The sequence below is a fragment of the Podarcis vaucheri genome (assembly GCF_965113315.1).
Source record: "Podarcis vaucheri genome assembly, chromosome: 15".
NCBI lineage: Eukaryota > Metazoa > Chordata > Lepidosauria > Squamata > Lacertidae > Podarcis > Podarcis vaucheri.
This window is the reverse complement of record NC_138753.1, coordinates 33,592,271-33,606,090: the sequence shown is the minus strand read 5'-3', so window position 1 is coordinate 33,606,090 and position 13,820 is coordinate 33,592,271. Positions and strand designations below refer to the sequence as shown.

Below are 13,820 nucleotides of genomic sequence, written 5' to 3'. Positions count from 1 at the left end.
TCACACAATTTCAGTGGTACCTTGGGTTACAGACACTTCAGGTTACAGACGCTTCAGGTTACAGACTTTGCTAACCTAGAAATAGTACCTCGGGTTAAGAACTTTGCTTCAGGATGAGAACAGAAATTGTGCTCTGGCGGCACGGCGGCGGCAGCAGGCCCCATTAGCTAAAGTGGTACCTCAGATTAAGAACAGTTTCAGGTTAAGAACGGACCTCCGGAACAAACTAAGTTCTTAACCTGAGGTAAAGTAAAGGGACTCCTGACCATTTGGTCCAGTCATGGCCAACTCTGGGGTTGCAGCTCTCATCTCGCTTTATTGGCCGAAGGAGCCAGCATACAGCTTCCAGGTCATGTGGCCAGCATGACTAAGCCGCTTCTGGTGAACCAGAGCAGCACACGGAAACGCCGTTTACCTTCCCGCCGGAGCGGTACCTATTTATCTACTTGCACTTTGACGTGCTTTCGAACTGCTAGGTTGGCAGGAGCATGGACTGAGCAATGGGAGCTCACCCCCTTGCGGGGAATCGAACCGCCGACCTTCCGATTGGCAAGTCCTAGGCTCTGTGGTTTAACCCACAGCACCACCCGCATCCCTTAACCTGAGATACCACTGTACATTTTCCTGCCTGAGGCTACAGAAGACTTCCTCCCCTCCCTAAATTCCACATACTGCCCACTAGATAGGCAGTTTAGTCATACTTCAACACTGATGATGATATAGCATCCTTGATTGCACGTATGCACAAGAGGCTAGTTTAGGAGCCCATTGGAAAGGCATCAATGGCAAGTCTTCATGGTTTGGGGCAAATATCCAGAGAAGACTCAGCAGGAATCGCATGGGCGACTGCCGCCCTCTTGAGTAGGCATGGCTGAAGTTCAATTTCTGTCATTTTCCCAATATTAAAGTTCTGTTCACCACATCAGTTGTTGTTTTTTTAAAAAAAGTCATCGTGACAATTAATCGGTATTTTAGTGCGAGCATTGTTTGCAATTTTGCAATTTTGTTTGCAAGTTTTCCTAATATACATAATTCGGATATGTTTTCCCCAGCCCAGTAATACTGTCTGTGCATTTTTGTGGACAATTCTCCCTCATTGACACATTTTTGTATTCATTATTTGGTTGCATCACAATATTCAGAGACGTGTGAATTGTTTGCATAAGTGTGAATTAGGTGGTTTCACATCAAAATCTCTGTTCCTGAGGCAGCTGCCTCAATGGTAGGGGCAGTCTCGCTATCCACACACTTACCTATCCCACTCAGTGCTTCACCTGTAGTTGCACAACCTTTTAATAAATTGTATGTAACTAATGTTGGGGGTTCTCAGGAGCACAGCATGCAGTGGAGGATGGAGAATTTGCCTCTGTTATCCTGTACTGAGTTCCAGATTAAAATTGCTACCCTGTTCACAAGCCACTATTAGTTCCCAGGTGGGAGCGTCCATCATAAATTTAAGCAGGCTGACCTTTTCCCAGCATGTAGATAAGTTCCCTACAATTTAGCAAATTCGCCTGCTTTTTTAAACGAAATAAAAAGAAGTTCTTATGATGATGATTTATATTTTGCTTTCAAGTGGCACTACCAGAGGCCTCCTTTCCGAGGCCCACTAAGAGTCAGATTTTTATTAGGTTTAATATTTGCAATCCACTTTTCCAACAGATGCCATTCATGCAATCAACAATCATGCAAATATGGGGGGGGGGTTTAAATTGCAGGTGTATTGGGGGTAGCTGACCTGGATTGGGACCCTAGTGAAGAGAGTAGGGATTGCATTCAGCTAACCTTTACACAATGAAATTAATCCAGATCTGAGGCCACATGCCTGCTATTTGCACTAGGTATGGTTTTTTTTTTGGGGGGGGGACTCCTGCTTGCTGAAGTTTACTTAAAACCTGCTTAGCATCAGGCACCCTCAGATCATTTCTTACCTCAGTAGCCTCACCTGTCTTCATTTCTGGTGTTTTGATTTGATGCACAGAAATAACTAGAGCAAGACAGAAAGACGGAGATCTCAGACTTACCTTAACCCAGGCTTCCTCAGCCTCAGCCCTCCAGATGTTTTTGGCTTACAACTCCCATGATCCCTAGCTAGCAGGACCAGTGGCCAGGGATGCTGGAAATTCTAGTCTCAAAACATCTAGAGGGCTGAAGTTGAGGAAGCCTGCCTTAACCCATCCCACATCTTGCCCTGGAGAACCAAAATCTCAACAAGTTCTGAGCCAGCGTACCCCCCCCCCCATCCCTGGGAAGTGTGATTTGTCAAGGGTGACGAGAGTTGTCAGGAAACCCCGATTCTCCTTGCAGAATTACAATTCCCAGCATTGTCTAACAATCGGTTATTCAAACCACAAGCTGGGCAAAAGATTCCTACATCGCAGGGGGTTGGACTAGATGACCCTCGTGGACCATTCCAGCTCTACGATTCTTCTCAGGAAACACTGGGAATTGAAGCTTTGAGCACTCTCAGGGCGCTTTTAGTCTGGCATTAGCAGGTGACTTCAGCCGAGGTCTGCCCTGATTTCTCCAGCCACACCTTTCTGCCTCCAAAGTGCAATGCCGGTCTCCCTGTGTGCCTGAACCCAAGCTGCTGGATGCTGTTGCCACGGCAACCAGGCAACATCCGCTTGATGTGCTAGACTTGTCGCTGTGTCAAATGGGGAATGGGTTGTCAAAGCAGAGGAGCTCTGGAGCATCACTGACTCATTTCTGCTTCTTCTATAAAATGGTGTGTTTTTTTGAGTCAAAATGAGAGTACAGTCATACCTCGGGATGAATACGCTTCAGGTTGAGCGCTTTTGGGTTGCGCTCCGTGGTGACCCGGAAGTAACAGAGCGCATTACTTCTGGGTTTCGCCATTCGTGCATGCGCAGATGGTCAAAATGATGTCACATGCATGCATGGAAGCGGTGAAACGCGACCCACGCATGCGCAGACGCGCTGTTGCATCTTACGTTCTGTTCAGGGTGCGTTCTGTTCAGGATGCGATCCCGTTTGCATCCTGAGGTAGCACTGTAGTCCTAAACTTTTTTTGTAGAAAAAAAGCACTGATCTTAACTATGGCTCGTTTGAAATGAGACAGCTTCAAGTCAGATGTGTGGTGTTTTTTTCAACAAACCCTGGTTAAGATGAACTACAGTTTAGAGTTCAGACGTAACACTAAACTGTGGCTAACTGAAATTGGAAGTAAAAGCTTCCAGTCTTTTCCTTGTCGCTGTGGTGGAGGGAAAGTGGGGAGGCAGATTGATGCAAACCTGAAGAGGGGGATAGGCCTTGTTCCCATCATGATAAACTATAGACCGTGATGTCCAAACTCAGCCGCTAAGTGTGTGCATGTGCATCGATCAGTGTTGCAATGACACTTTCTTCCTGAAGTGCATCTTCACTTGCAAAGACACGGCTAGCTGTTTTGCAGGGCAACAGGGATTTCTTAGTACAGATAACCGTAACTAGAGATCAGATTGGGGATACCTTCTGGAAACATTTCTGGGTCCCTCAAAGTGTTCTCTATGTACGGTGATTGTTGAATGTGCTGGGAAGTATTTGTTGGAAGGGAGAGGGAACATACACTGTTACCTTAGCAACCAGACTGCAGCCATGCTGCAGTAGTGAAACCCCTGATGCTGCTCTATTTGCACCAGAGCATGCATTAGAAATCACATACTAAAGCACATCCATTTACACATTCTGGAGAGGCCGCAGTTGGCTCAGGGCAGCAGGATGCGAACGGCTGACCTGTACAAAGAGGGATCACATAGTGACTGTGGTGGTGTCACAGAGCTATTCAGATGTATGAGGACATCCCAGTGGCATAGCATGGTTTGCTGCCACCCGGGGCACACAAACAAACCAGGGGACGGGGCAGGGCGCAGAAGGTAAACGGAACCTGCTGTGCCAGTCCAGCCAGCGCTGCTAGAGCAATGCCAGCTCTGAGCCACTTTTCAAGGTTGAGCCCAGCCTTGCAAAGCAGTTCAGGGCTGGCAGGTCAGTCGCGGCATGAGAAAGACGCAACAGCCCCATGCGCCCTTCCATCCCAGCCTCGGCACATGGCTGTTGCGTTCTTCTCATGCTGCCCTGCTAGCCCATAGTCGCTTTGTGATGCTGGGATCTGATCTGAGTGGTTTGTCCAGTTAGTAGCCAAATGTGCCACCCAGAAAAATATGACCGAGGCCATTGCCCTGGCAGCCCCCCCACTACGTCCTTGGCGCATCCTTCTATGACATTCGCTGTGTGGTCCTCAGTTGTATAAGATAGCATTCCCTGACTGCACAAGATGCTTTGGATTATTGTTCATTTTGTTTATTTCAACAATTTATATTCTGCTTAAAGCACTTTAGCCCTCTAAGCCAGAGCTTTCTAAACTGTGTGTCGCAACATGAAAGTGTGTCGGCTGCAGTGCATAGGTGTGTCACACGAACGTTCCCTACACTCCTCCAGGAGCTCTTTTGCGGAGAGTGTTATTGGGTTATTGTTCTTATTTTGATTTTATATATTGTGATATTTTCTGTGAACCACCCTGAGACCTCCAGGTATAGGGCGGTATATAAATTCAATAAACTAACTAACCAACCAACCAACCAACCAACCAACCAGGGAGGCAGGCCCACCCATTTGCCCTCTGGCACAGAGCCACTCCCTGTGTTCTCTTAACAACTCATCTTTAGTGGGCCATTACCAGGCTGGCTATTCCAGCAATGGAATCTGTGCTGGAACCAGAAATTAGAAGGTCCGACTACCATATTTTTCGCTCCATAAGACGCACCTGACCATAAGACGCACCTAGTTTTTAGAGGGGGAATGCAAGGAAAATTATTTCTTTAAAGGGAGCGCTGAGCAGAGCCTGTATGCATCCCAGACTCTGTTCTGCGCTGCCTTTCACGAGCCGCATGGAGCGTGTGTGTGGCGCTTGCAGGCTTTTTCCCGAGGAGAAAGAAGGGCAGCCCGTCACTGATGGGTTGCCCTTCTCCCTCCTTGGTGAAAAGGCCCCAAGAGCTGCACACATGGTCCGCACGGCTCTTCAAAGGGAGCTCAGCTCTTGTGGGCTTTTGCGGGAGGTGGGGGAAGGGCTTCTGGGATAGCTGTGCAGCCTCTTCAGGGCAGCGGGATGAAGGCTCTCTGCTGCCCTGAAGAGGCTGTTCCCAGCTAAGCTGGAAGCTAGAACAGCAAGAGGGAGCGCCGCACAGCAATCCCTCTTGCTGTTCCGGCTTCTGGGATAGCTGCGCAGCCTACATTCACTCCATAAGACACACACACATTTCCCCTTACTTTTTAGGAGGGGAAAAAGTGTGTCTTATAGAGTGAAAAATACGGTAGATTTTAACACTTGCTGGATCCAGGGATTAGACAGGTCTGACACCCCCCCACACCCCAAACTCATAACAGAACCTAAGTAACTTAAGGCCATTGATTTCAATGAGTCTACTCTGAGTAGCACTAGCATTGACTACAACCCCTTGTGTGCAAGCCTTTGGGAGCCAGAGATGCAAGAAGGCATCAGAGAAGGGAGGGAAAGAAAAAGGGATTGAGGCCAGTGTTGACCCCAGCACCCCTGACCATCATTCAAGGCACCCCAGGGTGCCACGGCACACTGGTTGAAAACCACTGGCCTAAGAAGATAGATACCCAATCAGCCTCCTTGTGCTTCTTTTATAAAACAAATCGCCTTCTGTGGCACCACAGCATTTGTTTCAATATACATTTCTCCTTCTTGTGACATCTTCCAGGTACTGGTAATTTTTCCAACACTTCAATGCAGTCAGCTTTGTTATTGGGCAGCATATACATATTGTTAATAAAAACAACATCCATTTAATGTCAAGCTACTTTTGCTAGCATTAAGTTTATGGGATTGGGAGTTTTTGGTTTGTTCTTGTTTTGATTATGTGTTTCGTCTTATCATTTTGTTGTGAAGCGCCCTGTGATGTTTGGATGAAGGGCAGTATACAAATAAGAGCCAGTGTGGTGTAGTGGTTAAGAGCGGTAGTCTTGTAATCTGGGGAACCGGGTTCGTGTCTCCGCTCCTCCACATGCAGCTGCTGGGTGACCTTGGGCCAGTCACACTTCTTCGAAGTCTCTCAGCCCCACTCACCTCACAGAGTGTTTGTTGTGGGGGAGGAAGGGAAAGGAGAATGTTAGCCGCTTTGAGACTCCTGAAGGGGAGTGAAAGGCGGGATATCAAATCCAAACTCTTCTTCTTCGTCTTCTAATGTTGTTGTTGTTGCGTTTAGTCACTCTGAATTCTTTGTTTTCCTATTTTGGCAATGCTGTTGTATTAAATCCCTTTCCTGTCTTTTCTGCCTTTCAGATCATAGTGTACATGACCGGCGGGACAAAAGTGGTAGATTCGGATTTTAACCGTCGGCTCAGCTTCCTCTATCCCATGCCTTTCAGTAATGTCTCCATTGCAATTAATAATACCAAAGAAGCCGACTCAGGGCAGTACATGTGCACAGTGAACCTCCTCAACAGTGGGAGCGAGAAAAACATTGGACTCATCAACCTTACAGTCCTAGGTGAGTTGAGCCTTGGCTTGCTGGTGTTAGAGGTATTTCCTGTTGTCCCGAGGGCACTAGGCAAGCAGCTACTTACAGCCCTCATTTTAGTACACCAGATTGAGTTCCTAAGAAAATTCTGCATCACAATTTCATATCACAAATGTGCTTAATGGTTGGGTGTAGATTTTCTTCTCCGCTGGGTGGTAACATCTTACAAAGACAAATTTTGAAAATATTTTTAAAACAAAAACGTAGCAACAAGGTTGTAGTGTCACTAGGGCAATATGAACCAAGGCATTAAGAATCAAAGCAGTCAGGATTTCAAGAGAAGGAGCTGATGTGGACACAGCCCTACAATGATTGCCAATGCTACCAGAATTTGGGATTGACAAATCTGTCAATTTCAGTTGCTCACACCCTAATCCTGTGAACTTTCCCCCATTTTTCTAATGCCCTCATGAAAATGCACATGTGCCTTTGTGTGCATATATTCTAATACAGTGGTACCTCGCAAGACGAATGCCTCGCAAGATGGAAAACTCGCAAGACGAAAGGGTTTTTGGTTTTTTGAGTTGCTTCGCAAGACGATTTTCCCTATGGGCTTGCTTCGCAAGATGGAAACATCTTGCAAATTTGTTTCCTTTTTCTTAAAACCATTAATACAGTTGCGACTTGACTCCGAGGAGCAACTCATAGCACGCGGTGTGGTAGCCTTTTTTGAGGTTTTTGAAGACTTTGGTGATTTTTGAAGCTTTTCCAAAACTTTTCCGACACCATGCTTCGCAAGACGAAAAAAATCGCAAGACGAAAAAACTCGCGGAACGAATTAATTTCGTCTTGCAAGGCACCACAGTATTTGCATATTTGCATGCAATTTTCCTGCATATAAAGATTTTGTGCACATTATTTTCACTAATGTATGTGTTGTTTGGTGGACACTTTCCCCTAATACAGTCGTACCTTGGTTTTTGAACAACTTAGTTCTCGAATGTTTTGCCTTCTGAACACCACAAACCCGGAAGTGACTGTTCCAGTTTGCGAACTATTTTTGGAAGCTGAATGTCCAACGGGACTTCTGATTGGCTGCAGAAGCCGCACTTTGGTTTCCGAACATTTTGGAAGTTGAACGGACTTCTGGAACAGATTCCGTTCGACTTCCAAGGTACGACCGTACATGCTTTTTCAGTACCCATTTTAGTTGTTGGAGATCTGCACTGCGGAAATGGGGCAAGTGTGAATTTCAAATGATATTTGGCTTTCAGTGCATGGGAGGCACCAAATTAGATAGGTTTGCATTAAAATGCAAACTGAATGGATTTCTCCCTCTCCTTATTCAGAACCAGCTGCAGCGTTGTTTGTGGCCAGAAGATGGCAATGTTATAATTTTCCATCTTATTCACCTTCGTTAGCTATGGGCCACTTGATACAGATTTTTAAGCCTCGTTATTTGCTTTTACAGTTCCTCCATCCCAGCCAAAGTGTCAGATTCATGGAAGCCCTCGTGTCGGGGGGAACATTACCCTGACCTGCAATTCTACTTTTGGCAAGCCTATCCCTAAGTACAACTGGAGACGCACTGGACCCACCAATCAAGTTTTCTTTGAACCTGTGCAAGGTAGGAAATAAATATGTCCAGTGGCGTAGCGTGGGGGTGCAGGGGGGGCCGGCTGCACCGGGCGCAACATCTGGGGGGTAGGGTTAGGGGGCGCAAATCCACGGGTTAGGGGGCGCAAATTACTTGCCTTGCCCCGGGTGCTGACAACCCACGCTACGCCACTGAATATGTCCATGTGGGGACAGATTCAGAGAGGGTCACGAAGATGGTTGAGGATGTGCAAAGTAGGTATTGTAAGGAAAGCTTGGGGGAACTGGGTAGGCTTACTTCAGAAGAGAGATGACTGAGGTGCAGAGGGTTTGGGGAGCCCATGCAATTTGTTGTTGTTTAGTCATTTAGTCGTGCACTAGCATTCTGCACATTTCTTAATGAGGTTTAAAAATATTTATAATCCCCTCTTTCATAAAATTTAACAACCTAGCCTACAACATATAAAACAAATACAGCTGGTCCTTAAATATCTAGAAGACGGAATTTGAAATATCACCATGAGACGCTTAATCTCTGGGTCGTGGGTTGGGCAAAAGATTTGTGCATTGCAAGGGTGAAGCTCGTCGTCACTTCCAACTCTACAATTCCATGGTTCTATAATAAAGCATCAGTAGATACTGCTTGGTTTAAAGAAAAACTCATGTTGTGAAGGCTTGTCTTAAAAGCACGGCAATATTTAAAAGGCGTTGCAAGGAGGGAGGGACAGTTCCTGATGAATCTCAACTGGCAGGGAGTTCCACAGGGCAGGGTCTACCACTTCTGTCCTTAGTGAAGGCCAACCAAACATCAGGGGTGGGGGGAACCACCAGAAGTGCCCCATCGGAGGATCTCAGTGCTTATAGATGGACTATAAGGGCTCAAGTGGTCATTAATTAATAAATTTTGTTTATTTCATAAAATTGGTTCACTGCTTAATTGTAAACAAACCGCAAAGCAGTTTACAGAGAGTTAATACCTCTTGCACAGATGAAGACAAAGACTACATCTAAGGACCAGGCTTGAGGGAGAACCTGTGGTCCTCCAGATATTGTTGGACTACAACTCCCATCATGCCTGATCATTGGCCAAGCTAGCTGAGGCTGATGGGAGCTGGAGTCAGCTTCCCCAATCCTAACTTAGACGTAAAGACGTTTGAAGTACAGGAGGGGTTCAGCTTTATCTCTGAATTGACAAATGATGGTTTGGCTTTATGCACAAACACTGCCTGTGTACAGCTGGGCTGGATCTACACTGATCTTCTAAACGTTATTAAAGTGAACGTTCTATAAGGTTCAATGGCATTTTCCCTTTGTCGGTGGTTCTCCACTCTGCATCGCCCTCTGGTGTCTCATTTTAATAATGCATTTTAACGTTATAAACAACAGGTGTAGATCTGTCCCTGGAAAATAAGGCTATCCATGGCTACTGGTTGCGACAGCTGAGGCAGTATGCCTTTGAATAACAGTTTCCGGGATTCGCAGGCAGGAGCAAGTGGGTGTTGTGCTCCTGCCCTGCTTGTGTTCTTTACAGAGGCATCTCACACTGTGCAAAAACAGGAAGTTGGTCTGGATAAGCCTTTGGCCTAACCCAGCAGAGCTCATTCTATGCTTTTAGGAAAGTATCGCTGGATGAAAAGACCAGATCCCAGCCGAAATTAGCTGCTGCTCTGAAGCCTTGTTTCTGTTGTAATTTTTGCAGACCGCAAGAGGGGGATTCTGAAGCTAAACAACCTCACGGCGGGTATGTCCGGAACCTATTTCTGCAATGCTTCCAGCGATGCTGGCTCTTCCAGCTGCACCATCGCCCTGGAGGTGTATCCACGTGAGTGCAATCTTGGTTTCACCCTACGGAGCTGCCAGTGAACCCTTTGCACAGAAATGAAAGCATCAAGGGCCAGTGTGGTGTAGTGGTTAAGAGCGGTAGTCAAGTAATCTGGGTAACCGGGTTCGCGTCTCCGCTCCTCCACATGCAGCTGCTGGGTGACCTTGGGCCAGTCACACTTCTTTGAAGTCTCTCAGCCCCACTCACCTCACAGAGTGTTTGTTGTGGGGGAGGAAGGGAAAGGAGATTGTTAGCCGCTTTGAGACTCCTGAAGGGGAGTGAAAGGCGGGATATCAAATCCAAACTCTTCTTCTTCTCTTCTTAACCCTCCCATACTTTTCCCTCTGCACATTTTTGACACGACTAGGAAAGGAGAAGAGGGCCTGTGCTGCATTCTGGGGCCAAATCAAGGCTGGATCTACACCGATATGAAAAACGCTATAAAAACACTATATAGCTCCCAATGCAATTTACCGTTGACGATAGATTGCTGCTCTATAGCGCTATCTGGTGTCACATTTTTATAACACATTTTAAACGTTATAATTGACAGGCGTAGCTGAGTCTCTACTGATGTCAGGGCCTGGGCAGAGGAGGAATGGGAATGGTGGAGACCACTTCCCTAGCTTGACCCTTCCAGAGAAGAAGACAGTTCAGAATTACAACAGGGGTTTGAGGGAGGTCACAGAGGCAGATGAGGGGTAAAGCTGGGAAATAATGTGAGAGGAGGAGGAGGAGGGGGAGGAGGAGGAGGAGGAGGAGGAAGCACCAGGAGGGTGACAGCTGGCAGACACAGTGTCTTTAGAAAGTACTCCAGACCCTCCTATCCCAGAACTCGGTGATCCTTGAAAGTAGGAGAGAAAAGAGCTCAAAGGAAGAGGGCACATTTCAGCACCCATGGCGATGACTCAAGAGGAAGTGGGAGAGATGGAGGGGGTGGAGATTCACTCGGGACAATACCATTATTCTGAGAGGCTGCATTCCCAAGCTTCTCTCTGTAAATATTGAATAAAAAGCAGATGGTAAGGACTTTTCCTTGCCTAGTCCATTCCTGGCAACCTGCTGTGGGGGTTGGTTCCTCCATTGCCTAACAACAATCCTCAATGGCTGTGTTGTATCTCCACTGTCAGGGGAAGTAATGCTTCTCAAGACCAGTTGCTGGAAACCACAAGAGGGGAGATCGCTTTTGTGCTCAGTTCCTGCTTGCGGTCTTTTCATAGGCATCTCATTGGCCCCTGTGAGGACACGATGCTGGACTTGTCTGGTCCAGCAGGGCCCTTCTTTATGTTCCTATCGGATTTCTCTTCCCCCTCTTATTACCGTTTTCTGTTTTCTCTCTGCTGTGACTCCCTTTGCAGCGATCAATGGAGCCATGGTGGCTGGTGCCGTCATAGGAGCCCTCATTGGACTTGGCCTGATCATTTTGTTTCCACTCCAGATGCTCTTCTACAGAAGGAAGATGAAAGAATCACAGGAGGAGATTGCCAATGAGATCAAGTGAGTGAAAATGAGGTTCTTAAATTGCCCCACAAGGCAGGCAAGTTGGGACCAGACATGACTAAAGAGGCTAAAATCTGTTTGGAAATACTTCTTTTAAACGCAACAGCAGAAGACTGGTGAACAGATTGCTGTCTATGAAAGAAACAAGTGCAATAATATCAAACAGAAATGGACAACGCATTATACCTGAATGAATCTCAGGGAATGGAGGAAATTGTCCCTTATTTCTCCCTTCCCTGAAATTCGTTCGGGTACAATGCATTGTTGATTTCCATTTGATATTCTTACATTCATATGCACAATAGCTGTTCCATAGTCTAGGCCACCATACCTCTAGAGTTAAGTTAGTAGTTGTTTTCCAGTACTGTGTTAACATATTTTCACCTGCAGACATAAAAAAGATTGGTAGCTCCTAAACAGTAAATTATTGTGGTCATCTATAAACAGATTTGGGACGCGGGTGATGCTGTGGGATAAAACCACAGAGTCTAGGGCTTGCTGATCAGAAGGTCAGCAGTTCGAATCCCCGCTACGGGGTGAGCTCCCGTTGCTCGGTCCCAGCTCCTGCCAACCTAGCAGTTTGAAAGCACATCAAAGTGCAAGTAGATCAATAGGTCTCTGGCGGGAAGGTAAACGGGATTTCCGTGCGCTGCTCTGGTTCGCCAGAAGCGGCTTAGTCATGCTGGCCACATGACCCGGAAGCTGTACACTGGCTCCCTCGGCCAATAAAGCAAGATGAGCGCCGCAACCCCAGAGTCGTCCGCGACTGGACCTAATGGCCAGGGGTCCCTTTACCTTTACCTATAAACAGATTTAATAAAAGCTAGCCCTAGGATCAGGTTGCACCACCTGTTTCATAACAGAAACAGGAAACCAAAATGGACAGGTTCTTCCTCTTACTTCTTTCCCCTCACTAGTTTGTCTTTTTCTCTCCCCTTCCTCACCTTCTCAGGGAAGATGCTGTTGCCCCAAAGACTCTTTCCTGGGCGAAAAGTCCTGGCTCTGATATCGTCTCCAAAAATGGCACCTTGTCCTCCATGAACACGACCCGGGATCACAAACTCTACCCATCCAAGCCGCCCTCAGACACGGCCTCCATCACCACAGCCACTGGGAGCACAGTGGGCTACAAACCCCCTTTCAGCAACCACCGCGGCGGGACCCACACGCCGACGCCCAGCCTCTCCAGCCAGTCCTTGCCCCTCTACTTCCCGCCGATGGCAAACGGGGTCCATTGCCACCATGCCAATGTGCCAATCCATAGGAACACCCTCCACAGGACAAACGGGGCTCAGCCACAGGCCCCCCGACTACACGAGCCTGCCGCCCCCACCCAGGGGCTCACCTCCTCCACCCTGAGCCGCATGGGGGCCGTGCCCGTCATGGTGCCTGCTCAGAGCCAAGCAGGATCCTTGGTGTAAGGGCTTGGCGGCGCCCTCCAAGTGGTTCTAGCAATCCCATGCAATGCAGAGAGGCTGGAAGCACTGGCTCTGGGATGCCTGCCTGCCTTCAGAGCTACTGGGCGAGGTTTTGCGGATGTGTCCTTCGAAGGAGCAGTTTTCAAGGAACCGCCATCAATGAGACTTTGCAAAGACTTGTGAGACGGGCTTTTTGTAACACCTTTCAGAACTCTTCCTCTTGGTGCCCGAGTCATGTCCAAGAGCCCTCTTAACAGCAGAGGCTGTATCTACTCGAACAAATACCAGTGGATCTTTGCTTTGCAGGATGTGATTCATTCCTTTCTCTCTCTCTCTTATTGGAGGAAGCAGCTGTGCTGGGATTGGCTATCTAGACTTGGGGAAAAACATGCCAGGGCAGATCTGAAACCTGCAGCCAGAGTGAGGTGCTTCCTTGACCCGCCTTTCCTGGGAGTAGCCCAAAAGGATTGGAGGGCATTGAAATATTGCAGTTTAGGTTAAAGGGAAGAGGGGAGGGCATGTTCTCTGAACTTGAGTTAGCACAGGAAAGCTGCAGAACGACACCTCTCCTTTTTCAAGTTTCTAGACCATGGGAGATTCTTCAGAGTCAGAGAAGGGCTCTGTAGAATATCCAGTGTCTGGTGCACCTTTAGATCATTGGCCACTTTCCATAACTTGGCTGAAGCAGAATGAGTTATGCAAGCAAAGGAAATGTAAGCACATTAGTTTGGTTTGCAGAGTGTTCGCAGCTTGTCTCTTGCTGCAGAATTTGTATTATCTCGGCACAGAGCACACCCAGCCCTGGACAAAGAGCTTCGGTAGTCCAGTCTCTGTTCTGAAACTGCTTTTATTGTTATTATCGGGAATGGGGGAATGAAACGGGGTGTCCTCCATAGTATTCCAACCTTGTTGGCTAGTGTAGGTGCCACTCAAAATAGCAAGAGCCCTTTGGCCACCTGCAGTTCCCAGTTACTCAGATATGAATGTTGATGTGCAAATTGG

General features: G+C 47.3%; 1 protein-coding gene across 1 annotated transcript in view; it reads left to right on the top strand.

Annotated features, from left to right (window-relative positions):
* The window catches only part of ESAM (endothelial cell adhesion molecule), a 97,092-nt gene extending 83,800 nt beyond the window's left edge, over positions 1–13,292 (top strand). The window contains exons 3-7 of the mRNA XM_082200557.1: positions 6,305–6,512; positions 7,954–8,109; positions 9,778–9,900; positions 11,259–11,397; positions 12,353–13,292. Coding sequence (XP_082056683.1) covers positions 6,305–6,512; positions 7,954–8,109; positions 9,778–9,900; positions 11,259–11,397; positions 12,353–12,821 — 1,095 coding nt within the window. The 3' untranslated portion in view covers positions 12,822–13,292. The remainder of the gene's footprint in view (positions 1–6,304; positions 6,513–7,953; positions 8,110–9,777; positions 9,901–11,258; positions 11,398–12,352) is intronic.
* The last annotated feature ends 528 nt before the right edge of the window (positions 13,293–13,820 follow it).